Here is a 26,734-nt window from a genome sequence, read left to right on the forward strand (position 1 = left end):
GCAGGCTCGGAGATGGTCAAAGAGCTGCCCCCATCAGGAGGAATTTCAACCTCTGGCTCCTCTCCTTCTGGGTGCAAGGGCGGAATCCCCTGCAGATCTTGCACCGGTCTTTCTGGTGTGCCTCCCCGAGACACTTAAGGTATGTGGAGTGCAGGTCACTTCTTGACATGGGCTTCTTGCACTCCTTGAATCCCGGGGACCGAGGCATACCCCGAACTAACAGACTGATCCCTTAAGGGGATCTGCCTAAAACTAACTACTAACTGCTCTTAACTGCTAATTATTAATCTAATTGAACTATTTACAGGTACAAAGCAAATGAAGCACTGGGAGAAAGAACTCTGGTGAGCAGGAGGCGATGGATTCCAGCAACCGTCATAGGCAGTAAAAAGGAACTGAGGAGATGGAGGATTGGCAGGCCCTTATATGGAGGGCTATGGACGCATGACTCCAGGGGGCTCCAGAGCCAACTCTATAGGTATTGCTGGGGAAAAAACCTTCCAGACAACCATGCCGAGGTGCACACACACCTAATTGGAATTGACATGAGAAAGCACTCGAAGAACAACTTAGGATGCCATGTCCACAACCCTTCCCCCTCCAAGGGAGCACGTGGGGTGGAAAACAGCAAGAAGAGTGGTGGCAGGAAATAGATTGGGGTGCCGTGGGGATCAATCTAGCCTAGTGACTTCACTGGAAAGGGTTTCTGACTGGGTTTCAAAATGTGGGATGAAAAGATTAATATTCTTTAATGAAGAGGCTGGGCAAATCCCAACATATGCACAACCTGGAATTTTCTTTTACCAGTTAAAAGCTCTTGAAGAATGTTCATTATGTACAATTTACCTGTTCTTCCAATCTGGAGTTCTTGTCTAAAATTTGTAGCATGTGTTCCCTCAGAGCAGCATTCTCATGTTCTGCAAGCTTTCCTCTTTTAATCTGGGGGATAGGCGTGTAAAAAAATTAAAATTAAAATCCCAAAAAGGCAGATAAACAGAGCTGTTAATAGAAAGTTCTATTGGGACAAGTGGTTAAATGTCTTTTTGCGTGCTTCAAAAAGTGATGAACAGTTCCAACTGCTTACTTTGATATCTTAAATCACATTAAAAGGGACTGTGAGAAGACACAAAATAGTTACTTCAGCTACCACCCTTTAGTGCTTTGGGAGGCAACCTCCAATCACAATACAAATGGAGATCTAGATTAGTTACCTTTACAGGACAGCCATATTGTTTATAAGGACAATCTACTTCTGCCTCAGGACACACAGAGAAGTGCTTTTCAATCTGCAAGTAGTAACAAACCAAACTGGTAGTGACAAAATTAAATAAATAAATACATTCATTGAACCTAAACTCTTGCACAAAGGGTGCAAAATGGCCAAAGTGATGTTAAGATACCATTTGTCACATACAATGGAGAATGATCAATCAGTGTCAACAAACGAGATAGATTGTTTACAACAATGCAATGTGCAAAAACTCTGCAAAGCATGCCACATTCCTATAATATGTTTTGATAAGGTCATGTATCAATTTTAGGAATAAACAAAAGTAGTATCCAGAGGAATGAAGCAAATTACCAAATGTAGGCCAGTGAGGCCTATGATGTAAGTTCTACTTTTCTCAAAACTGTACAATTTGCCAACTTACAGTAAGTGATAAAAACAAATAATACCTCCTTTTTCAGAATTATCTGAGAACAGTTGTGGAGACAAGGCACAGGAAAATCAGAACAATCATTTTTCTCATGTTTCTGAAAAAAAAGATCAATAAGAAATGGGTTGCATACCAGACTTGTTATTCATGAATAACTCAGTTTTTTGAAGATCATACAGTGCATGCATGTAGGAATAGGAAAGATACATATTCTGCATAGCAGCACATACTTAAACCAATGCACACATTGTTGGCATTCAGAAAATAATTACACTTACACACATACAAAACAGTGAATGTTATGGCTGCAAAAATCAAGCATTCAGTAGTTAGGAAATGCCAGAATTGAATTTGCTTCTGAAACCTTAATTCAACACTCAAAAATATGCGCAGGATGCTAGATCTTCTCAAAGGAAATGTTGCCAGAATATTTTAACATGAGGCAAAACAAAAACTTTTCCTTAGCCTTGAGTTCGGAAATGGCTAAACTATTTTGGCTGAAATATTCAAAAACCAGTTTTAGACACTTGAGGCCAAATTTGTCGTTGGTGTAATTCCACAGACTAAGAAGATAAATTTGGCCCATTGGCTTCAGCATGTGCACAAAAATATACTAATCTGTCAGAAAGAATGTTTTTAAATACACAAATTTTCTTTTTTAAAAGTTTTTAAAGGGAACAGATCTATGTGGAACTGAATCCAACTCTGTACTTACAGTTATCAATATTGTTATAAAACACCTGGATTATATGTTCTTCAGATATTTAAATGAATTTTGTTTCATAAGCATAAAACTTCACAGCAACCCTGGAACATTTTCACAGCAATTTAAAGCAGCTGAACTTATGTTATGAATTTTTAGGAAATCAGTCACAATCTTACCTTTAAATTAATTGAAACCACATATTTGTTACAGTACTGGCACATTTCTTCTCGAAATTTACACTGCAGACTTAGGTGATCTTTTAAATCTTTCCGAGGAATTTGATCATGACATCCATCATTAGTGCACTGCACACTTCCAAACAAGCATTGCTGAAGGTGCTCCTGTGGCACAGCAAAACATCATCATACTTAAAAAGTCACATGAATATAGAATGCATTGAGTAGGCTAGAATTATGGTTTATTGTGCCCTTCTTTAAATACCAAAGTGTCTGCTAGAGATATTAAGACACTAAATAGGTTTGTTTAAAGAAAACGAAAACACTTTCCCAGCAATGGCTCTCATAATTAAAGTTAGGGGAAGGTCTGAAGATTCAGAGAGAATCTTTGTTTTGATTTCTGTTCCTTGGCCAGTGAATATCCTGAACAGGAACCAAACTGAAACAATTTACGTTGTCAAGCAGCAGAAATACTTCCTCTATGTTGTCATAGGGTATCCATCACCATGGTATTTACATGCCTAAGTCTCCTCTCTCTCAGTTTCTTAACAGAATTACTGTTTTTATCCCTCATAGTTGCAGAGAAAACTTTCTGAATTGACCCAATGTAGTACTGTCTTATGGAGTCAACAGAAAGACAGAGATATTGACACATTACCAGTGTGTGCATGGCTGATATTCATCTTCTGAAGCAAGTCCCCTTTTCTCAACTTAGTCATGGTAAGAGGACCCACGGGGGACAGAGGAAATGCTACAAGGACATCTTGAAAGTATATCTTAAGACGGGAGGCATTGACCCCATGAATTGGGACGAGCTAATTGGCAATAGACTGCAGTGGTATCACATCATACATCAAGCCTCAGCCTGATTTGAAGAGAATCGCTTTGGTCAAGAGGCTTAGAAACGGCAGAGGAGGAAGGAAAGCGTACAGCATCCAGGCCAGCCGTTGTGCTCTCTCCAAACAACCACCTGTCACATGTGGAAAAATCTGTAGAGCGTAAATTGGACTCCTCAGCCATCTTAAGTCTCATCAATGACTTTCCCTCCGGCAGACATCATTCTTGAACTGAGGGATAGCCACCGTTGATTAAAGCAATTATTTAGTAACTGATGTGGACTTACAAATGAAATGTGTTCAGCTTAGTATTTAAGTTACACGTTTACATATATAATTAAGGTTAAGATTTTGTCATGGTTATTTTTAATAAAAGTCACAGACAGGTCACAGGCAATACACACAAATTCACGGAAGCCCATGACCTGTTTGTGACTTTTACTAAAAACAACAGGGCAGCAGCTGGGAGCTGCGGAGGAAAGGGTGCAGTGGCTGCGAGCCTGGGGACCTGCTGCCTGCTCGAGGGTCCCCCCACAGTGGCTGAGAGCTCCCCTGCCATCAGCTGCCATGGGTGGTGGGACCCTTGAGCTCTGAGGTCCCCCTGCTGCCCAAAGCCACAGGGTTTCTGCTGTCGCTGGTGGCTCAAAGCCAGGGGTCCCGCCACCTATTTTAGTGGACAGCAGCAAGGATTCCTGCCAGGGATCCTCTGAATGATCCCTGTCGGGGTCTCTGCTGCCCGCGTTGCTGGGCATCCCCACTACTTGCTGTGGTACACAGCAATGGGGCCCGTGAAGCCCACGGTGGCTCAGAGCTGGGGGGTCCCTGCCACAGCTGAGAGCTGCTGCCCCTTCTCGCCCCCTCCCCCAAGCTCTGGGACCCTCGCCGTTTGTGGCGGCTGAGAGCTCTGGTCCCCACAGTCTCCAGAAGCTGAAAAGGATAATTTCACTGAGGTTTCTGGAAGTCATGGAATCCGTAACTTCTGTGACAAAATCTTATCCTTACATATAGTAGTACACTGAATAGATCAAGTCATGATGTACTTAGGCCAAATTCCAGTTATAGTAATCTCTATGCTGTAATAACAGCAAAGCCTAATGACAATATTTTAAAAGGGAAAGAGCAAATGAATTTATGACAAGTCAAAATTTTGACTGAATAAAGACCAAGACTTGAGCCAATATAAATAAAGATATTTTAATACTAACCTGATATCGTCCCAGAATTATTTTTGAATTGCATCCAGGAGCATTTTTGCAAAATACTTGCAAGTTGAGAACTTCTCTTTTACAGCAGTTGTCTTTGAATACCTATAAAGGAAGCAACCTACATTCACAAAGTATATGAGCTTGTGTCACCAAGAACACGAAGGACAGCAACCCACCACAAGAAATCTTTTAAGTGAGAGAGGCATCCACTCCAGCTGGAAGTGTTGTTCCAGACAATGTCATGCTGAAAACATATACTGAGATTAGTGGTAAAAGGAAATCACTGACAATGCCAGGAGACTAAGAACAACAGTGGGATACTTTCAAGCATGAAATAAAAACGGGCTGACTACATGGATTATACATTGAGCCACCTATCGTATTGCAGCTTTGGAAACCTGGGGTTGAGGCCAACCTTGATCTTTCATTCTAGCACCTGCATTGGGCTGAAGGTGTTGTAGATGTGATGCTTTTAGCTTCTGGGAAGAGGGGATACAGTGCATTGCTCATAAGCATCTTCCACTTGTTGGATTAGAGCCAAATTAAGCTCTCAGAGCAGACTGTCAGCCTTCTTTTGAGATCTTCAAATGAGAAGCACTATAACAAGCACAAAGTATTACTATTATATTAATGGTCCCAAAGCTTCTTATTGTGTTACTGTTGCCACCACAACTTGTGTACACAGTAAAAGAGAGGTGAATCCAGTGAACAAAATGGTGGGTGAAATATCTGTACCTACAATATCCCTGACACATGGAATGATGGGCACATCTTGATACTCAAGTTCTTTTCTGGGTAGGGGATGTGAAATCCACTGGGAATGCACACTGGCAGAAACACATGGGTCAAGTGAGGGCTCATGCTCACACTCTGGGCATCAGCACTGTAAACAGGAACAAAGAAATATATTCCAAAGAGGAGGCATCTTAAAAAAATAGGCACTGTGTGAACCTTTTTCCCCTCCCAAAAATACAAAAAATGAAGTTATTTAATGAGTTACATTGAAAACATGCAAGGTGGCAGATTATGTTAAACCTAAAGGCTGCTAAATAACAAGAATAGGATGAGGGATTAAAAAAATAAGGAATTTATTCTCTGCTGTAAATACATTTCAAGATTCACTTATGGATCCACCAAGCCTGTGGCTATTTGCCACATACCACTGGCTTTAAGGTAGGACTCCCAATACAAAGTACTAAGATGGCTTTATTTTGAAACAATTCAGTGGAGTCTAGGGTAAAAGCTCCAAATGTAGGGCATTACTATCTTACTTGCAAAAAACCACCAAATAAAGAGTTTCCTTGCACATTGTTTCCAGAGATGAAGGTGGCAGTGCCCTTGATCATTTAAAGGCTGAAAGCTGCATTTGATTCCTACTTTATCTTACTCTTCTGCTGGAGGCCCTTCCCCCGAAACAGACTGTCCAAGCAATCATAACTACAAGAATTATTCTTTTCCTTACCTCATGCACTTTTATTGTTTCTTTGTCTACAGGGCAGGTGGGTACTGTATTCAATTCTCTACATTTAAAAAAAAAAAAAAAGGCAGAAATATGTTAAACATTCTGTAAATTAATTCCTTCTAAATAGACTTCACCATATTAAATCAGACCATTGGTTCATCAACTTCATTATTCTAGTGGTCAATATCAGATACTTCAGGGACAAGTGGGAAAAGCCCCATAATGCACCTGGCTAATTTTCAGTACTATATATGGGGATTTAATAATGTTTGAACAGCATTTGTATATGTATACAATGTATAGTGCTAGGAATTATAAAACCAAGTACTACCCTCGGATTAAGTGAGAATTGTATTGAGTACGAACAAAATTTATCTTATTAATAAATCTGTTTTTAATTAACAGAATTTTATTACTCCATGGCTATCCATTGTTAGCAAATTATGATGTATTTGCAAAAAATCTCAGAGTAGGTGAAAGAATTATTATCCTTTGCCTAATATCAAGCAATGCCTTCCTTTCACGCCTGAGACCTTTTAAATATCCTGACCCATCTCAACAAATCATCAGAAATACTAAAAAGAAAGAGTAAGGAAGAAAATGCCTAATGACGTACTACCCAAAGAGAGACATTCTAAAAGAGAAAGAACCAAATATTAAACAATAAAATTATATTTAAAGACATCTATCCATGCAAAAAAGTCTCTGTACAACCTACATGGCCAACTCCAACTTTCAGCTCTATAAGGGCCATATATCAACGTATGCCCATTATTAGATCTGTGTGGGTGAATCTCCTTTACCTGTAATCAGTGAAGTCAATGGGGTTCCTATGCAGATGGACTCTTTCATCCCTATGAGTTGACTGCAGGACTGGACTGATTCTGATCTCATATCAATGGAGTCACACCAGTGCAAGTGAGATCAGAATCTGTCTAACCAACAAACTACTGTTTGTTTAAGGCAAATAACAGGCACCTAAATATTATGGCAACAGACAGGATTTCTATACCCATTCAACCACCCTACCAGATGGTCTCTCATCTGTCATATCCTATAGTATAAAAGCTCAAAATTTTTATCGGGGGGGGGGGGGGGGAAGGGGGAGGAGAAACGGATGACCCACAACAGGATTTCTTTTGTTTGCAATTGCCAGAAAGACTTCATGTGACTCACCACCAACCCAAACTGTACTAGGGACCTTTAAAAACATCCCAAACACACACACACTCCTTGATCCCCAAATGACAGAGATTGTATCCTGAGACATATGTACCTTTAGCCCAATGGGAAGAGATGCCATTCCCAGTCTGCTTTCAAACACAGTACACACACTGTGTAGAGTCCACACTTGTCCCCTTCCTGGGGTTTGGTTTTATTAAAACAGAGAAGTTAACCAGAATAAAGAATAAAGTTGAACTCAAGCCTGCTGTGTGGGCTTGACCACTCCTAGGGTTGCCTACCTCAGGACTCAACCCCTAGATTTTCTCCAGCCTCCCATATAGCTGAGGTCTTGCTTTCACATGAGAGTTAAACAGATTTAGCTAAATCAATACAGAACCTGAGGTAGTAAAACTGATGCATCCACCCCCCCTTCTGTGTACACACCAGTTTCTAAACTGATTTAATTAGATCAATATAACTTTTACATTTAGAGAACACCTCAGAGGGGTAGCAAACTGCCAGCCTGAGTGAATCAGCAGAAACCAATTTAAGCATTCCCAGCCTGATCAACACCTGTAATCAGATTGGAGTGTTTCAGGCTAACATTGCCAACCTGATATACCAGCACAGACTACATGCTTTTAACACACGCACAGCGTCATCTCATTTGTTTTGAGATTTTTTTATTGAGCCCAAGCCCACTGTAGTTAATGAGAGTCTTTCCGCTGACTTGCATGAGATTTGGATTAGGTCCCTCAGTATTGTTATGGCATTTGTTGTTGACTCTCGAAAGATATTGACTGTACTACTAATTGTTATGGGGAAATTATTTATAGAGGGGAGACAGAACAATAGTTCTTACCTCAGAGAAATAATACAATGCTGGCAAAATCTGTGACCACATCCTGTCTGGTGAGGATTGTGAAGGACTAAGTGGCAATAGGCACATTTGTACCGTTCTTCTAAAGTTTCAACGAACTGGTAGTCGGTGTCAGGTTCAAAGTCTAGAGAAACGCCACTGGCAGAATTCTGGCGTGCAAAACTGTTTGAGAGACCCGTAAGTTCTTCAGAGGCCATGGAAGCTGTACTGGAAAGCCAAGGACAAAAAGTTTCAATTTAAGTTAATTTATGATCAGTGAAATCACCTCCACTGCAGTTTGCAAGATGAATATTGACATGTTTTTGGACTCGTTCTCTTATAGAAGACTTCTATACAGATTTTAGGTGCAAATGCAGGATCAGTTACTAGACAGCAGTACAAAAAAAAGCATCAAGGCACTCCAGAAGGATGAATAAATTATTTCAGAGCTAGCACCAACATTTATTATTGTGAAGAGGTTCCAGTCTGAAAATTTCTCCCCAAGAAAAAGGAGATTACTTGCTCCTAGTTCTCATGCTAGATCCTTCAATCCATACTTAAACAAAACTGCCACAGATTTCAGTTAGGCGTAATTGAGGGCAAAGCTTGGTTCTACAAGTCCCAGGCATCAAAACTCTACACTCAGTAATAAAATGCCTTGGATTTGAGCCCACACAGCTTTAACAACCCATTTACACCAGTTCAAAAAAAAAAAAAAAAAAGTCTCAACATGGTTCACAGCAACTGGAAGCAAGAATGATGATTTTACTATTAGTACAGATTTGACAAATGTCAAAAACTTTGGGCCTGATACTTCTCTTTCTGATTGATCACAGATTTACACCAGAAAGCCAGAATTCTATTTTTCAAAATCTTACTTTAGTTATGTGTGTTATTAATTGCATTAGTCATGTCTGAAAAGAAGCGTGAGAAAAAGCAAGATTGCAATCAGAATGGCAACTTCAATTTTTTTCTCTGTCAGCCAGCCAGGGTTTGAAATATATACACCATTAATTTCCAGCCTAAAGGGGTCTCTCTCTCTCTCTCACTAACACACACACACCAAAACAAAACCAGATCTTAAATCTGTCAGATCCCTCTGTCTAGCAGTACTTTTTCCCAACCGATCTAGGACTGACAGCAAATCTTTACCCTTGAACCAATGTAATTTCCATTCCTTAAGACTCAACATTCATAAGAATTTATTTTTATTCCATTCATTGTTGCTGTTTACTGACCAACAGAGAAGTTTACTTAGTGATGTAAACCTAATTAAATAGAGGTTAATATATTTAGCTGTGGGATGTGTGTAGCAGAAGAACACACCTGTCATATTAACTTACATTTAAATTACAAGTTCAACTCGCAACACACTGTTGGTCATTTTCTCCCTTACTCATAGCACAGAGCCCAATTAACTCATGTGAACATGTTTATGGGAAGGTGATTAAAGTGTTTACTTTTCATTTACAGCACTGTCTTTAGGGCAACTGATATACAAAAGTTATCTTACTGTATATCGGAGTGTAAAACTCTGCCAAGATCTTAGCTTCTATCATATCTTGTTGGCAAGATTCCTTTTTATGACGGTGTTGTGGCACATTATTTCTCTTCTACAGCTATCCTCTACCCCTTAACCCAGAGGGCCCCAAACTGTGGGGCATGCCCCCTTTCAGGGTGGGGCACGGTGAGGCCTGCACCAGCCCCCACAGGAGCAGAGAGGAAGCATCACCCATCCTCACTCTGCCCCCATCAAGTCCCGCTCTCCTGGCCCCAGCCCCAGCCTCGACTCCTAATTGTGATCTGCGCCTGGGCCCCATGCCCCACTCCTGGCTGGCCCCAGCTCCCAGTCTCATTCATAACCCTGGGTCCTGAGGCTGCAGCTCCAGTCCCCACTTTGGCTCCAGCCGCATCTCGGGCCCCGGCCCGACTGCAGATTTGGCTCTGCTCCCAGCCCTGGCTGCTGGGTGTGTGTGTACCAGCTAATGGGGCAGGCACACGACCCCAAAAGTTTGGGGACCACTGCCTTAACTTCTTTCTGCTCAGATACATTTTGTGTATTTTCCTCTGTTCTTTGAGTTTTCATGAAATTCTTACTGGCGCAAGCACCTCTTAAAGGGCTGAATCCAGATCCTACTAAGCCAATGGGAGTCTTTTCATTGACTTCAGTGGGGTTGGATTGGGCGCAAAATGTAACCTCCAATAATCTGACTACTGCAATAAATGATATACCACTACTGATATGTTTGATTCTGCAACATAATTCTGACATGAGAAGCCCCTCCAGTGTGGATCTACTATTGTTATAGAAAGCAAAGATGAAACAATGCCACTGTTCAGATCAGGTTCAGGAGATAAAATTAACCAAAAATTTAAAATCTAATGTTAAAGCAAATAAATGTGTGAGTAAAAAAACCAACATAATTAACTTCATAATAAACACCATCACCCTCTTAATAGAGTAGTACCCTACTTCTGATTTTTACATTACATTTAAAGTGCCAAATTCATCTGAGCCCCACTGCTTTCATTTAAATGGAATGTCAAGACTTACTCAAGAGTCTCCAATCAGGCATCATTTTAAGGCTGCAACCCACAGGGGATAAAAGCCCTAATAATATTACATAAGATTTAGTATGCAGTATATCCAGACAGAATGGAATATATATAATGTGTGTGTATATGGAACTGCTCCTATACAAAACCGTCCTTACAAATTGCTCTGTTCTGTCACCCTAAGTGAACAGTCTTCTGTTTCAATTTAGGGCCAATTTTCCATTTCTCTCCTTTTATTTTACAATAGCTGATCCTTTCCCCTCTGAAAATTGACTTCCTATTTCTCTGGCACTGAAACCTTGACCAGGGACAATTTTGCTTTTCTGCCACTAATTAGAGACACACACAAATGCAGAATAGATGAATTGCCAGACCAGTGGTTTGTTTAATCTAGGATCCTGTCTGACAATGGACAGTACCAGCTGATAAGAGGAATGTGCAAGAATCGACGTAAGGGCAAGTATAGAATAAACTTACCGCAGGACAGATTTCTTACTAACCCCTTCAATAAGTGGCTAGAGTGTCCTGAAACTTATTATCTCTTATGATTTTTTTAATCCTTCTCATTATCTATGTATGTGTCCAATGCTCTTTTGAATCCTACTATGTTCCTGGACTAAGAGATGTTTAATTGTGATGAATTCCACAGGTTAACTATATGTTGTGTTAAAAAACCACCACCTCCTTGTATGAGTTTTAATTTTCTTGTTTTGGCCTTTAAATTGACTGTACCCTTGTATTTAATCTTCTCTTGTAGTATTTTTGCCCAGCTTATCTATACCATTCAGTATTTTATATACCTCTTTAAATTCTCCTCTAACCCAGTGTTTCTCAACCAGTGGGTAATAAAAGGCAAGCAAGGGACTGAAAATTTTATCACAACGTACACCAGGAAAATAATATTTCAAAATCAAATTTGTGGTGGCCAGAACCTTCCAAGTTCATGGGGTCAAATGTAGTAATTGATACTTTTATAGCAAATGTGAAAATTTTTACTTCAAATAAGGGGTCACCAACCTGGAAAAATTGAGAAACACTGCTCTAAACTAATCTTTTCAATTTATCCTCATATAGAAGTCTCTAAACATTTGAAATCCCTTGGTGTAAGAGATAGTTACAGCCAGCACAGGAAATTATCCAATATGCAGGCATTACAATCCACTCATCTCATCTGATTAAATAAGAAAAACGTTAACCAAACTAAAGATAATCAACAATAAAAAATGCCACAAGAAGTCTCTAAGCAAAAATAGCCAGAGGTCTCCAGCATGGTGCAATTTAATAGCAAATAAAACTTAAGAAGAATAGCTTTCAGCCAACAAAGTTACTGGTAAATACATGCAAGAGAGAAAGGTCAAGGCTTGAAACAGAAAGCCTACAGAATAAATATAATCAGTGTCATGAAAGCACCCTGTGGAGTTACAGTCACAGTTACTCTTAAACCTCCCTATGTAACATTAGACAGTAGAGATGAAGATGATTCTGGGGTACAAGTTTATTTAATGCCTAGCACCTATAGAGTGCTCTTCATATTCAACGTGCTCTGCACACACTAATGAAGTCATTTTAATAATGCCCGTGAGTCACAAGTGTTAATAGCCTCAATTTACAGATGGAAAAATGGAGGCAGAGAAGTTAAGGTCTGAATTATCAAGAATGTCCACTAATTTGTGGGTCCTCAGTTTTTGGCTGCCCAATTTGAGACACCTAGGATCCAATTTTTAGAAGTGTCATGCACTCACTATTTGACTGAAGTCAGTGGGAGTTTGGGGCAAAAAAATCAGGCTCTAAGTGTCTCAGAATGAATATTTTAAAAACATTTAACGCACTTAAAATTAATGGGCATTTTTGAAAATTTTGGCCTAAGCAATTTGCCTAATAGCCACAGAAGTCAGTGTTAGAACTGAGATTAGGACTGTGAAGTTCCCAGTACCCACTCCCATGTTCAGGTCAGAGTCCACACCTCTTTTCTGAGCACATCCAAACCCCAAATTTCACCATCTCCAACCCCTTATATATGCACCTGAAACAAAGTTCTCTCACCTAGGCTTACATGGAGACAATATCAAACAACAAGATGAAGTTCTTTCCATATGGGCTACCAATAGCTGTGTGGTGTCCAGGAACGTCAATACATAAACACACAAATCAGAGATAAAAGAATATCACAAGCCTGATTTTACCAACTGTAAAGAATACATTAACTAGAAATGCAATTGTGATCCGAAGTCAAATCCAAAAACCCGTTCATAAATCTCTTTGCTAATAATTCAACAGCACTAGTCTCCATCACCAATGGCTTCTAACTACTTTGCTGGAATTAACATATTCCCTTCCTCAGCCATCTTGAAAAATGCACACACAGGATCTGAAGTTCCCCTACTTTTAGCAAGGTATAATACCAAGACTATACTAATCCCCCTCACACATCTCTTTTCTTCTCCTCCATTTCAGCAATGCTTAGTTACATATTCACAGGAAATTAAAACAGTTTAAACGTGTAGGGAAGAGTACTTTCAGTGAAGTACTTTCTATATGCAAGTGTGCCATCTGAAATCTCAGCTATGAAGTCTCCTTGATCCAATGCAGCCCTAGTGCTCATCCACACATGTAGGCATATACAAACACCAAGTCTCCTATCTCCCTTCCTTCTGGAGATGGGCAGTGGAGCTAGTTGTGGCCTTCACAGATTCAGCATGTAGTGATGGGGACAAGGCGCATGGAGCACATGACTGCAGTTCCTTGTCCAACAGGCTCTGTTTGTATTTTCTGGTCTAGCCTTCCACTACAAACTAATCCTTCAACAGATAAGTTAACTTATCAATGGAGTTTGCACCTGTAGCTTTTCAGGTCTTGCACAGCTCAAAAAATCATGGGTTCACTTTGTTGGATTGAGGCCAAATTCACTACTGGCATAAGTCAGTGAGCTGCATCTGTTTACATCAGTGGTGAATTTAGCCCAGTGTGACTAATTAAGCAGTGTTACTATACATTACTACTGTGTAAACAAGCCTGTTGCTAAAGAACATTCAAGATGATATATGAACCATTAGTTACAAATAAAACATCATTCCTGTATGCAAGTGTATGTCCTGTGTAACTCATGCTAGATACAGGAAACTAGGGTGCAGAGACTGTAATTCCACTTCCTGCTTCAAGTATTTGATGCCTGTGTTCTTTCAACTCACACCAAAGCAAAACATGCATAGGAAAAAGTAATCTTAGCAATATAAAGAGTGCTATAGGTTAACCAAATCAACTTCCTGCTTAAATTGATGTCTGAACAACATAGTAGGTACTGTATGCTTTAGCTTTGCATGTCAAACAGCTAAATATGTAAAGTAAATATATTGTACTATTGTGGACATGCACACATGAGAATATTGTTTTAAAAATGTTAGATGGTGGTGGATTCACCATATAGAATATATGACACTTGTGTCAGAAAGGAAACAGACACACAACCTATCTGTAAATAGACTTTTATTGTGTCACTACAAAAATGTTAAATAAATTAAACCTCTATGTCCATAGTAAACCTAAATATCAAAAAAGGATTTGATTTAGAGGAATTTCTATATGCTGTATTAAATAATGAATGTTGACCCTACATTGCAAAAATGGGTTAAAGTAGTAGTCACTAAGCCCATGTCTCATATTAGAACTAATCACAGTTTCAGAACTAGATCCTAGTAGCAATATAATAAAGGGATGCTCATTGTCACCCCTGAATTTTGCTTTAACCACCCAGTATCTACCCACCACAATAAAGGCCAACTTCATCAAAGGCAGGATAAACAAGTTGCATACAAAATATCTTGCTGTATGCAAATACTATTTTACGATAGGTTTCTCATCCTCATAAATCTTTAAGTCACACTGTATTGAAAAAATCCAATATGAGAAGTTTTCAGTATTAAAAAAATAATTGTCCTAAATCATGGCAATTCCCCCGTATCTAACAGACCAAATAAGGCTAAGCACCTTCTATTTATATGGGTCAGGTATAAAGGGAGGTTACTTACTGTAACTCATAGTTCTTTGAGAGGTTTGGTCCCTACCTGGATTCCATATGTAGGTGGGCATGCGTGCCATGCGCTGGAGCTGCAACTATTTATAGTAGTCTCTATCAACCCGCATGCTATGCATGGTCCACGTGGTTGCGTCTGAGGTCTCATGAGGCTGTGTGGGCTGCCCCCTCAGTTCCCTCATTCCAAGAGGATTGGAGCCCATAGCAGAGGAGTGGGGGGGTTGGATTGGAATCCAGATAGGGACCACACCTCTCGAAGAACCATCAGTTACAGGAAGTAACCTCCCTTTCTTCTTCTTCGAGAGCTGGTTCCTATGTGGATTCCATATATGGGTAGCGTAGCAAACAGCATTCAGCTTGGAGGCAGGAGTGAGGGCTCAGTAGAGGTAAGAGTTCCTAGTAGTGGTTGGCTAGCTGCTGTGTCTGTCGCTGCCAAATGGGGCAAGGCATAATGAGCGGTGAAAGTGTGGATGGAGGACCATCTTGCTGCTTTACAAATGTCCTGCCATGGGACATCTGCGAGTAGGGCAACTGTGATAGCCTGTGCCTTTGTGGAGTGGGTGGTGATGCCTGGTGACAGGGAGACTCCTGAAAGGGAGTCGCACTCTGTAATGTAGTGGGAGATCCAGTTAGAAATGTGCTGGGAAGAAAGAATGTGGCCCTTGCAGTGTTCCGCTATAGCAATAAAGAGCCTGGGCAAGGTTTGAACAGTGCAGGTGCATTCAAGATAGAAGGCTACGCACGGTGGACCTACAGTGAATGTAGGGAACACGCTCTGGTGGAAGCGTGCAGTTTAGGGTAAAAAGGTTAGAAGATGAACGATCTGGTTGAGGAGGAACAACGAAGCCTCCTTACAGAGAAACTTGGGGTGGAAACATAGGGAGACCTTACCCTTAAGGAGTATTTTGAATGGTGGTTCCGCCATCATGGCTGCCAATTCACTGACTCGTCAGGTGGAAGTGATGGCCACTAAGAAAATCATCTTCACTGATAGGTGGGTGAATGAACAAGTGGCCAGAAGCCTGAAGGGTGGTTTGGTGAGTGTCGTGAGGACAAAGTTAAGGTCCCACAGGGGAGTAGGTTTTCTGATCGAGGAAAAGGTATTCAGGAGGCTGCGAAGGAAGCAGGCTGTAATTGGATGGCTGAAGACCGGGACGCCATCCACAGGTGGGAGGAAAGCATTGATTGCCACCAGGTATACTCAAATGGAGGAGTGGGTGAGGCCTGAACAGCGAAGGGTAAATAGAGAGTCAAGGAAGGGCAGGATGGAAACTGTGTTCAGGGAGTGGCGGTTATGCGTTGCTCATCCCATGAAATATCACCACTTGGCTTGGTAAAATGCTCTGGTTGAGGGGCATCAACTGTGGGTAAGTATATTTCTTACTAGTGTATTCATTTTCTGCTCGCGAGTCCCATCCAAATACCAGCCCATGAGGTGAAGAGGGGTTTGGTTGTGGTGGCAGATTTGGCCCTGTTGTTGGGTGAGGAAGTTCAGGAGAGGTGGAAGATGTATTGATGGGCATATCGACAGGTGAAGAAACTCTGTGAAAGTATATTGGCAGGGCTAGAAAGGGGCTACGAGTATGAGGTTTGCCCAATCTTGTTTCACCTTGTGGAGTACTTGCAGTAAAAGTGGTATGGGAGGAAAAGCGTAACGCAGCTCTCTTGTCCAGGGAAGAAAGAGAGCATCCCCTTGCAAGCCCCGTCTGATGGCACCTCTGGAGCAAAAGAGGGGGAGTTTGTGGTAGGTGGCTGTTGCGAAGATATCGCATTGTGACATGCCCCAAAGCCTGAAGATGTATTGGAGAGTGCAGTTCTCCCTCGTGGTTACAGTGAAAGGAGCAGCTGAGGGCGTCCGCAAGGTTGTTGTCTGCTCCTGGTAAACAAGTTCCATGAAGTACAACATGGTGCTATAGGCACCAATTCCACAATTGCACCACATCTCGAAAGTGTGCGGATGATCTAGCGCCTCTCTTCTTCTTGATGTAGGTGACCATAGTCATGTTGTCCAAGAAAAGCTGTATGTATTTGGATTTTGCAAAGGGCAGAAGGGCATGGCAAGCGTATTGGACTGCACGAAGTTCTAGGATGTTGATGTCCATCCGTGCCTCTCTGGGGGACCAGAGATCCTGTGCTGTATGGCTTTGTATGTGAGCGCTCCAGCCTACAAGGGAGGCATCAGTGGTCAGAGTGTGGTGTGGGGTGAAGAGGGTGTCTGTCATGACCTTGGACAGGGCTCTTCACCAGGACAGGGATGCCAGTACTGAGTGCGGAAGAAGGACCCATTTGTTGAGGTGGTCTCTTTGTGGGTCGTACACTGAATGGAGTTGAGCCATAATTGTAGGCACATCATGTGCATGCTGGTGTATGGCGTGACAGCCATGTTCGCCACCATATGTTCCAGAGGCAATAGGCAATGACGGAGGTATGTGCGCCTGGCTTCGGAGTCTCGTGATGAGGGCCGTGAGTGTGGTGAATCGGTCTTCCAGAAGGAACGCCCTGGCTGCACAGGAGTCCAAGTAGGATCCAATGAAGAGTTTGGTTGGCACTAGTGTGGATTTTGCTTCATTGACGCATATGCCCAGGCTGGCAAGGAGTTCCCCTAAAGTGCAGATAGTGTAAGGAGGCAGTTGCGTGATGTCGCCACCAGACGCCAGTCGTCCAGATAAGGAAAATAAGTACCCCCAGTGTCTCATCTGTGCTGCTACCACGGCTAAGACCTCTGTGAACATGTCAGGAGCAGTGGCGATTCCAAAGTGAAGTATCTGGAATTGGTAATGGGAGTGTCCCACCGTAAAGCAGAGAAATTTGCAGTGGGTGGGATGGATGTCCATGTGGAAGTATGCATCCTTCATATTCAGAGCTGCGAATCATGCTCTGGGGAAGAGGGAGAGAATGATCTGAAAAAGAGTAACCATGCAGTATTGGAATTTCCGGATAAAATCAGTTCAACACCTGCAGAACCAGAACAGGGCGAAGGTCTTCTCCCTTTTTCAGTATAAGAAAATAGAGAGAGTAGAAACTATGGCCCCGATATCGGCGTGGAACCCTCTATCACACATTTGTCCAGGAGTGTGTGGGCCTCCTAATGAATGAGGTCTGCACAGTCCTCATGAGCTGTTCTGCCACTGGCCTAAGCCCTTCATGGCCACACAACAGCAGCCAAGGTTGGTATCCAGGAGTCAATACTTCTAACAGCAATAATTCCTGATTAGATACTAGCCTGGAGAACCACAGGGGATGCTGCATAAAGCGCATAAACAAATTCAATTTGCTTTGTAAATAAAACAAGGTTACTTAGCAGTAACTGATGTTCTTCAAGATGTGTCGCTCATGTCCATTCCACTATAGGTGTGTGCACGCCTCCATGCATGGCTACCGGAACTTTTGTCCCCTTAGCATACCCCGTAGGGCCAGCTCCGGCACCCCCTGGAGTACCGCGCACATGCCACAGTATATGAGGCGCTGCCGGCCCTATGCCTCCTCAGTCCCTTCTTTCCGCCAACTCCGGCGGCGGGGGGTGGGTTGTGGAATGGACATGAGCAACACATCTCGAAGAACATCAGTTACTGGTAAGTAACCTCGTTTTCTTCTTCGAGTGCTTGCTCATGTCCATTCCACTATAGGTGACTAACACGCAGTACCTTGGAGGTGGGCTGGAGTTAGCAGTGAGCTGCCTGCAGCCCAGCTCTGCTGAAGCCCGCATCTTCCCACGCCTGTTGGACAGAGGTGTGGTGGGACGTGAAGGTATGTACCGCCAGCCTGGCAGCTGCTTTGCAGATGCCCTGCCCTGGCACTTCCGCTAGGAAGGCTGTAGATCAGGGGTGTCAAACATACAGCCTGCGGGCCGTATGTGGCCCGTGAACCTTTTTGATCCGGTCCTTGTCCGGCCAGTTTTTTTGAGACGTGCTGCCGCCCAAAGTGAGGGCATTGGCACTTAGAGAGATTTATCTGCCTACGGCATTGCCGGTTTAAGAGTCTGTGAAAAGTCTGAAAGCGTCAATGCCGGACGCAGAGAAATCACTTAAAGTGGCAATGCACTCAGTCCGGCAACACGGTCCTGCACGAAATCCTGCTGCCGAAAAGGGCTGATGCTGCGCCGCCGAAAAAGGGAAGATGGCCTGAATTTTTTAGCGGAGAGTATTGCATGGCCCCTGTGAAGTGCAGTTTATGAGAATTTGGCCCGTCACCATCAGCGAGTTTGACATCCCTGCTGTAGATGGAGCTTGAGCTCTGTTGAGTGAGCTGTGGTGGTGCCCAGAAGCAGCACCTTCACCTGCTCGTAGCTGAACTCGATGCAGGAAGTTATTCACAAGGAAAATGCGCCGGCGGAGACCAGTGAACCTTTCATCTGGTCGGCTGTTGCGACGAAGAGCTGCATCGCTCTCCGGAACAGCCTCATACACCTGATGTAGAAGCCAGGGCCCCCTCACGTTTTTAACGAGTGCTCCCTTCTCTTCTCCTCCGAACCGGGGAAACACAGGGAAAATATATGTTGGTCACAATGAAACTGGGAAAACCACTTTGGCTGGAAGGCCCGGTGCGGCCTCAACTGAACCTTATCTTTATAGAATACAGTATTGCGGGGGGGCTCCGAGGTCAGAGCCCTGATTCTGGAGACGTTCCTTGCTGAGATAAACACCCCCAGGAAGGCCACCTTCCCGGAAGGCAGGAGTAGAGGGCATGACACCATGGGTTCCGAGGGCGGGGCGGGCAGGGGGGCCATGGGCCAGGAAGGACCAGGTTGAGATCCCAGGGAGGCACCAGGTCGTGGACCTACGGATAGAGCCTCCCACCCCTTTCAGGAACCTAACCGACATCAGATGGGAGAACCACAATCCCCCCTCCAACGACTGCTGGAAGGCTGATATGGCTGCTAGGTGGGCCTTCAGGGAGGCTGCAGCCCGTCCCTGGAGCTTTAACTGTGGCAAGTATTTCCCAGATCGCCTGCACTGGCGAAAGGCTGGGCGGAATACCCCGGGACTCCTCCCGGCAGGCAACAGCCACTTCCACTTAACCTGGTACACATAATGCGTGGAGGGCTTCCTGCTATCCAGCAGGACTCACTGGACTTGCTCTGAGCGGCTCACTCGTTGTCCCTCAGCCACCGATCCACCACTCCCTGAGCTGTCGAGGGTCCAGGTCTAGGCACCACAGGTGACCGTGATCTTGGGATCTGGGATCGCACTGTCTTGGAGGCTCCTGAGGCGGGCGATCGGGAAATCCAGCAGTATGCTGAACCCGTGCTGGCGTGGCCAGGCCAGAACAATCGAGATGGCATCTGTTTAACTCCTCCTCATCTTTAGCAGGACTGTATGTAGGAGGGGAAAGGCGGGAAAGTGAATATGAAGCTCTCTGACCGCTACAGACTCTGACTCGTCCAAGGGAGGGCCCCGGATGGGCTGCTGGACCTTTGGGACAGCCTGGGATTGCAGCCACTAACCTCGGAGCATGCCGATGGCGGGGGGTATGGCTCTGCCCACCGAATCAGCAGTAACTGAGGATGCCGGGAGCGCTGCGCTAGCTCCTGTGGTACCCTCTTCTGCAATGGTATACCAGTTCAGTGCCTGTTGCCAGGCAGAGCCTCAGCAAAGCGGCTCACTGAGTCCTCCAAGGGCTCACCTTCTACTTGCTGGTAGTGCTATTGAATACAATTTTTCTCCAAACAAGTCTGGCTTGCAATCGCCCTTGTTCTCTGGAGTAGAGCCCGGCTGCCCCGCCTATCCCTGTGGTTGGCGGCAACCACCACCAGGGACCTGGGGCAGGGTGGTGAACAAGTATTCAAACCCCTTGGCTGGGGTGTAATACTCTTCTCGGCTCATTTAGGTATCGGGCTATGGAGGAGGTGGTTTTCCACAAGCCCTCACTATCTTGAGCACCCCTTTGTAGACCCAGAGGGCTACCCACACTGTAGGGGCCCACCACTAGCATGTTAAAGAGATTGTCTGACGCCCCTTTAGCTCCTTCGCCTCCAGCCCCAAGGTGGAGGCCACCTCTCGAGCAGTTCCCAGTGTGCCCTAGAATCAACCAGGGCTTGGGAGCGTGCTTCATCCGGCAGGAGGAGGGGGGAGGGAGGATTCTGCAGGCCACAGCACCTCTTTCCGTCAACAGGCGGTCCCCTCAGGAATCCCTGCCCGTGGGGCCGAGTCATCATTCGAGGGAGGATGGTGGCCCTTTCCCTCTACCCAAGGCACTGACTGCATCCCCAAGGGGTTGACGGACCGTGGTCCTGCCGTCCCACCCCTCCCCGGGAAACCCCATAGGCCTCCATACAGCCCTTGGGGTGACCATTGCCTCTGAGGCCACCCGGGTCTACATGCTCCTGGAGCTCTGGCACCTTTCGTTGGTGGTGGCTCCCCCAGCTACTACATCCCCGAAGGGACACTGAGGCACCGTCAAAAGACCATGGTGGGGCTGCCCCAAAGACTCTCACTGTGCAGTACCGTCGCTCCAGAGAGCATCCCCTCAACGTCAACGACCTCGACTACCAGGTTCAACGTGGGTGCCGCAGCCGGAGCAGGCATACAGACTACGCTTTCGTAAGCTGAGCTGACCCAAGCATCATCCCGGCACCGAGGACTTTGCACTCTGCATGCATCTCAGCACAGAGTCAAACTCCGGCGACTAGGTTCTGGCCGGCCTCAGTGTAGGGCGAACTCCTCGGTGCCGAGTCTGTCTCCGGTGACCAGGATTAGCGCTGCATCATTGCGGGTGAACTCTCCGCTGCTGGAGTGGTGGGATGAACCTCACTCGGTACCGGGGGGTTGAGACCAGTGTCGGGCGGGCAACTTTGCTCTCCGCCTCGATGCAGGTCGGTCCGGTGACCGTGACCTGAGATAACTTCTAGGGAAGCATCTCTGCTCCACCCTAGGAAACCGGTCTGCAGGAGATCTTCCTCCCCACACCGGGGATCTCCTGAGCCATTCAGGGGGTCCCAACACAGGCTTCCCCCGTAACACCAACCCCTTCTCTCTTGTGGAGGTATGGGCGGTGGTGGCGCATGGAAGGCCAACAAGGCTCTTGCTGCCCGACAGCCTCCGAGTTCAACAGTGCCGGTAGGTGCCAAGGGGCTCCCCACTCCCAAGAGTCAAGGAAGGCTCCCTGGCTGGAGACGCTGACTCAGGCAGCGGGTCTCAGTGATCCGACCTCGGTATGGATCGGTGATCCACCCCGCCTGCTTAGATGGTTCGGAGAAGTATCTGCGCTCCGAGCGTTGATTCCGTCTCCTTGGGGTGCCGAGTCAGGTCAGTGCAGACGGCGGCACGCTGGGTACCACAGCGGGTTGGTTCGGAGCTGGTCGGGGGCTCCATGAGCGAGGCTTTCAGGCGGATTTCTGGAGGTCCATAAGCCTTGCAGATCCGTTCATCTCCTTACAAGGTTCCCCCTCTCCCCCCCCCACACTTCAGGCAGTGGGGGTCACTTAGCGGGCAAGCCTTCCTGCTGAAAGCACATGGCTTAAAGCCATGAGACCGGAGCATACCCAGAGCTCCCAATAAAGTCTCAGCTAGACTACCTCCAAGTCTCTAATTACCACTAACAATAGTTATTAAGCTAACCAATTAAGACAAAAAATCATTACTTAAAGTTCAAAACACGGGGAATTAAGCACTTGCAGTGCAAGCACAGGCAGTTCCAATAACCGTCACGGGCAGAAAGAAGGAACTGAGGGGGCGTAGGGCCGGCAGCACCTCATATACCTCGGGACTCCAGGGGGCGCTGGAGTCGGCCCTACGGGATCTGCTAAGGGGAAAAAAGTTCCGGTAGCCGTGCATGGAAACGTGCACGGAAACGTGCACACACCTATACTGGAATGGACATGAGCAAGCACTCGAAGAACTGATTTTTATCCAACCTGAATTCAAATGTCACCTTATTGGAAGTTCACAGTAAAATCTTGTTAATCAGTTTGCTAATTTTCAAACCCAAATTCGCATTAACACTCAATCTGACTCTACTTTTTTGTGAAGATTTAACAGCCAAATAGTCTTATAGGATCTCACTACAGTAAGACTTTTCTTTTGTGTTTTAAAAAAAAAAAAAAAAGCACACTATGGTGCATATAGATATTATAAATGAAAACTACACATATTAAAAAAAGTACTTTTTGTGCTGCAGTATCTTAGATTTTGTGTTTTTCTGCTGACTCACTTATTTGTAATGTTCGCTGATTTGCTATGGATCTCCCAATCATTAATGTTAATTAGCAAGTTTCTACTGCACAAGGTATTCTCTATACTATATCTGCATTGCTATATTTGGCAATAATGAACAGCATTAGTCTGAAGTATACTGTTTTTTTAACTGTTGAAAAATAATTTTGTTCTTAACAACTAGAAACAGTTGTAACTCTAAAAAGGTAGAACTCAAGAGCTATAAACTACAGAATAGCCATGTAAAATTGGTATTACATTTAGTATATAATAATCCACTTATTAAAACATTAATTTTCCTACAGCGGCATCTCAAATGTAGAGTACAACATTAACTTTATCAAAAAGAACACTGATACAGTAAGACCTTTCTTGCTCAAACTATAATGTGGTGAAATTTAATAATTAAGCCTTTCTTTTTCTACAATCACTTTTAAATTTCTCTGCTAATGCTTGGACATCTTAATAGCTCTTCTGGCAACTGCATAAGCTGATGTGAATCCTTTTACATAAAATTAAGGATCATTGATATACAATTGTATTCCTGGAACTGTATGAATATACTGACTACAGAACCATCCTCAATAACTTTCAAATTTTAAAGCTTTACATTAATAAACCCACATATTATTTAAATATCAGGTTTTAAATTAGTTAATGTTTGAAGAGTGCTTTGTAGATGGTAAATATTGTGTGTCATTATTAGTCTATTGCCAACAGTTGCAAGATTTATTTTGATAGAACCATACCTGAAAACTGTAGCTGTTCCTGAACGGAAAATGAGATGGTCTGTGGTTAAAAAAACAGTATGGTAGGTTTAAAACAGCAAGACAGTGGAAATCCCCCCAGACTAGCTTTGCATAGAACACCTCTATAAACAAAACAACAAACATAGAAAATATTAGGACAGAAAGGCAAACCCTTTACGAATATTCCTCCTTTAAATTATTGCTACAGTGACTGAAATAGTACAGCCCCATCCACTGTAGAATTATTGTCTTTGGAGAAACATAAGTTTAGACATACCTTTTCTCACATTTATCCTTGTTAAGCATTTATAGTTTTCTTTAAAATGTTGCCAATTTCAATTGAGCTCTAACTGATTTGACAATTCTTTGGTCACAAGGAAACATGGCATTTGTAAAGACATGAACAAAACGAAGGGCCCATTTTTACAATTCCCTGCACAAGCACTCCTTATTCACATCGGTAGATCCTCTCATGTCATGCGAATAAGGGCATGTCTACACAAGAGATTGCCACTGGTTTAATTTAAGATACTATTTTAAATGGATTTTTTTAGATCTGTGCAAATATCTGTCTGGATATTCTTATTCTAGTTTAAACCAGACTTTTCAATTTACCTTAAGTCAACTCAACCAAAATATGAGCATCTATACTGGAATTTGCACCAGTTTAACTAAATTGGTTTAGAAACCTATTTAAAACAGGGTCGCCCACTTTGTTGCTTCTGTTTGCCAAGCTAAATGCTTATACCAGGGATTCCTTTCATCCTTCCATTTCCCCCACCACCAGCTTCCTTTGTGCTACCCTCCCAACACCCTCTATTTTCAGTGACTTCCTGCAACAGAAAGTGTAACAGTTCTGGGAATACCCAGGACTGAGAGATACTGTCTTACTCCCTGCCACCACCAACCTTTCAGCCACTCAAGCACTCTCCTCTGGGCTATGCCAGCCCTGTCTTTGCCTTAACAATAGGTGCTCCCCAGTCTCCAAGTCCATTTGAAGCATTCCCTTGTGATATCCAGTCCCTGACACTGGCTACTCACAGAAATCCCAGACCCTCCACTTCCAAAGGAGCAATGTACCCCAGTTTACCAGTTTTACCTTAAACCACCACTCCTGTAAACCACATAGCACTTGTAATGAAACAAAAGAAGGTTTATTTAAGCAAGAATAGAGATCGCACTAGAAACAAGAGTGTGATGGAAACAAATGGTTACAATACAAAACAAGATCATAAAATACAAACTTGGGCCTATACTTACTAACAGTTATTTTTCCTAACTAAAAGTAGGTTTCCCCCCCCCCAGAGTTCAGTCTGTTGCAAAGCTGGCGGGCTTCACAGGAATCATGATCCAATCTTTCAACAAACACTCCCTTTCAACAAGATGTCTCTTTAACAAATGGATCTAGAGTGCCTCTCCCCACTCTATGTTATATTGTAAGTCTTTTGTCTTTATTTGTAGACAGGACAATTCCCCCATTGGACAAAATGTTCCTTTTTTACCTCCAAGTGGTTTTGATTGTTTGATTGTCTTTGATAGTTTTCCATTGACTGTTCTGGGATGGGGCAATGGTTAACAATTGAGCCTTGCATTACATCACTGGTTAACCAGGGAGGGGTGGCAACTCCCTACTGCATGACCAGGACATTACTGAGTAATATTACCCCCATGTGACTTCTTGTAACTATAGACCATAAGACCATAACTTCAATATAGTTTCATTATTCCTTAAATACTACCTGTACATACATCATGCTACAATTATGAACACAAATGAGTAGCAATCTTTCACTAAAGACCTTACATGTTACCCTTTATGGACAAATACACTCTAAGCAATGTATTTGATGTAGTGAGTTTGTCAGGTTTGAGATGAGAGCTGTTTACAAAGCTGTGTCATACAGGGTCTGTTTGCCCTCCTTCCCCCCCCCCCCCCCATTTTTCTCTCTGCCACAAGCCATTATCCTCATTCTTTCCCCCACTTACCAAGCCACTCTGCCTTCTCAGTCTCTCATGCCCTCCTTCCTCCCTAACATTTTTTTTAATTGTTTTTCCTGTCTGGAAGATAAGTCAGGGTGTCAACATTTTAAATTGTATTGGGACAATGGGCAGAGCTGAGATAAGGGGTGTTGTTATACTGGAAGCTTTTAATGGCTGCCATCAACCAGTTCTTTGACCTACAGACAGTTACAGAGGGGGTTAAAACTGTTGGATCTGCTAACCAGATGCAAGGAACTCCATTTTCTTATTCTCCATTTTCGCCTTCCAGTATCCTGATTTTCACCCAAATCAATAAGTTTCTGCCCACTGATGCCTAGAACATTTCCTGAAATTTAGAATGGATCAGATTCAGTGTTCAAAAGTTATTGTGTTGCATACAGGGAAACAGACAGATACAAATGCCATCAAATGTTAGTGTAGAGCCTTGCTTCAGTCGGACAATTAAACTGGTGCAACTTATGTAGACAAGACCTAAGACTACTAGCATGGTTAAGGATTTGTAGGATTGGGACCTTGATTTTTTTTTCCACATCTTTACAAATGACATCTGCCCTCAGGACTTACTGAGGCTGAGCTATAGAGCATATGCATCCTTTGCACTTTTGGAGGTCAGAACAACAACTGCTCTTATATGGATTTTCCACAAAATTCTGGTAGATGTAGAAGGAAGTGATACTCCTACTTGGTTTTATTTGCACAAGATAGCAATTTGAAGAAAACATAATTCTATCTGAGCACAGCACCAGAAAAGGTCATCTGCTTCTAGGAAAGTTTTGGGGAAAGTCCTGAATAGAGAATTTGAGATGCACTAGGAACCCAGTTTTAGTCAATTTCACTCTGCAAATGAGAAGAAAGCACTAGTCTCATGCTATTGTTCAGGTATCCCTTTCCAATTTCTTTTGCAGACCCTCCGAGACAAAGGAGGAAGGAAACAGCAAAGAGGGGCAGAAGGATTATTTGTTTTGTTTTAAGTATGTGGGGAAAGGATGAAGGTGAGAAAAAACAAGGTTACTTACCAGTAACTGATGTTTTTCGAGATGTGTTGCTCATATCCATTCCACTATAGGTGTGTGTGTGCACGCTTCCATGCACGGCTACCGGAACTTTTTTCCCCTTAGCAGATCCCATAGGGCCGGCTCTGGTGCCTCCTGGAGTCCCGTGCGCATGCTGCGGCATATGAGG

General features: G+C 43.6%; 1 protein-coding gene across 5 annotated transcripts in view; it reads right to left on the reverse strand.

Annotated features, from left to right (window-relative positions):
• The window catches only part of TRAF5 (TNF receptor associated factor 5), a 48,366-nt gene that overhangs the window by 11,270 nt on the left and 10,362 nt on the right, over positions 1-26,734 (reverse strand). For 3 of the 5 annotated variants that reach the window (XR_010922983.1, XM_067565015.1, XM_067565011.1), the window contains exons 2-8: positions 8,070-8,294; positions 6,044-6,101; positions 4,582-4,683; positions 2,541-2,705; positions 1,678-1,755; positions 1,212-1,286; positions 847-939 (exon numbers count right to left, since the gene is read on the reverse strand). Coding sequence is in view for 4 of the 5 variants with exons in the window: in XM_067565015.1 (XP_067421116.1) it covers positions 847-939; positions 1,212-1,286; positions 1,678-1,755; positions 2,541-2,705; positions 4,582-4,683; positions 6,044-6,101; positions 8,070-8,284 (786 nt within the window). In the remaining variant the exon portion in view is untranslated. Of the gene's footprint in view, positions 1-846; positions 940-1,211; positions 1,287-1,677; positions 1,756-2,540; positions 2,706-4,581; positions 4,684-6,043; positions 6,102-8,069; positions 8,295-12,665; positions 12,681-23,551; positions 23,592-26,734 lie in introns of those variants that run through there. The other 2 variants (XM_067565013.1, XM_067565012.1) reach the window with 2 other exon arrangements.

The sequence above is a fragment of the Emydura macquarii genome, unplaced genomic scaffold (assembly GCF_026122565.2).
Source record: "Emydura macquarii macquarii isolate MOO-44397 ecotype Brisbane River unplaced genomic scaffold, CSIRO-AGI_Emac_v2 contig_2676, whole genome shotgun sequence".
Taxonomy (NCBI): Eukaryota; Metazoa; Chordata; order Testudines; family Chelidae; genus Emydura; species Emydura macquarii.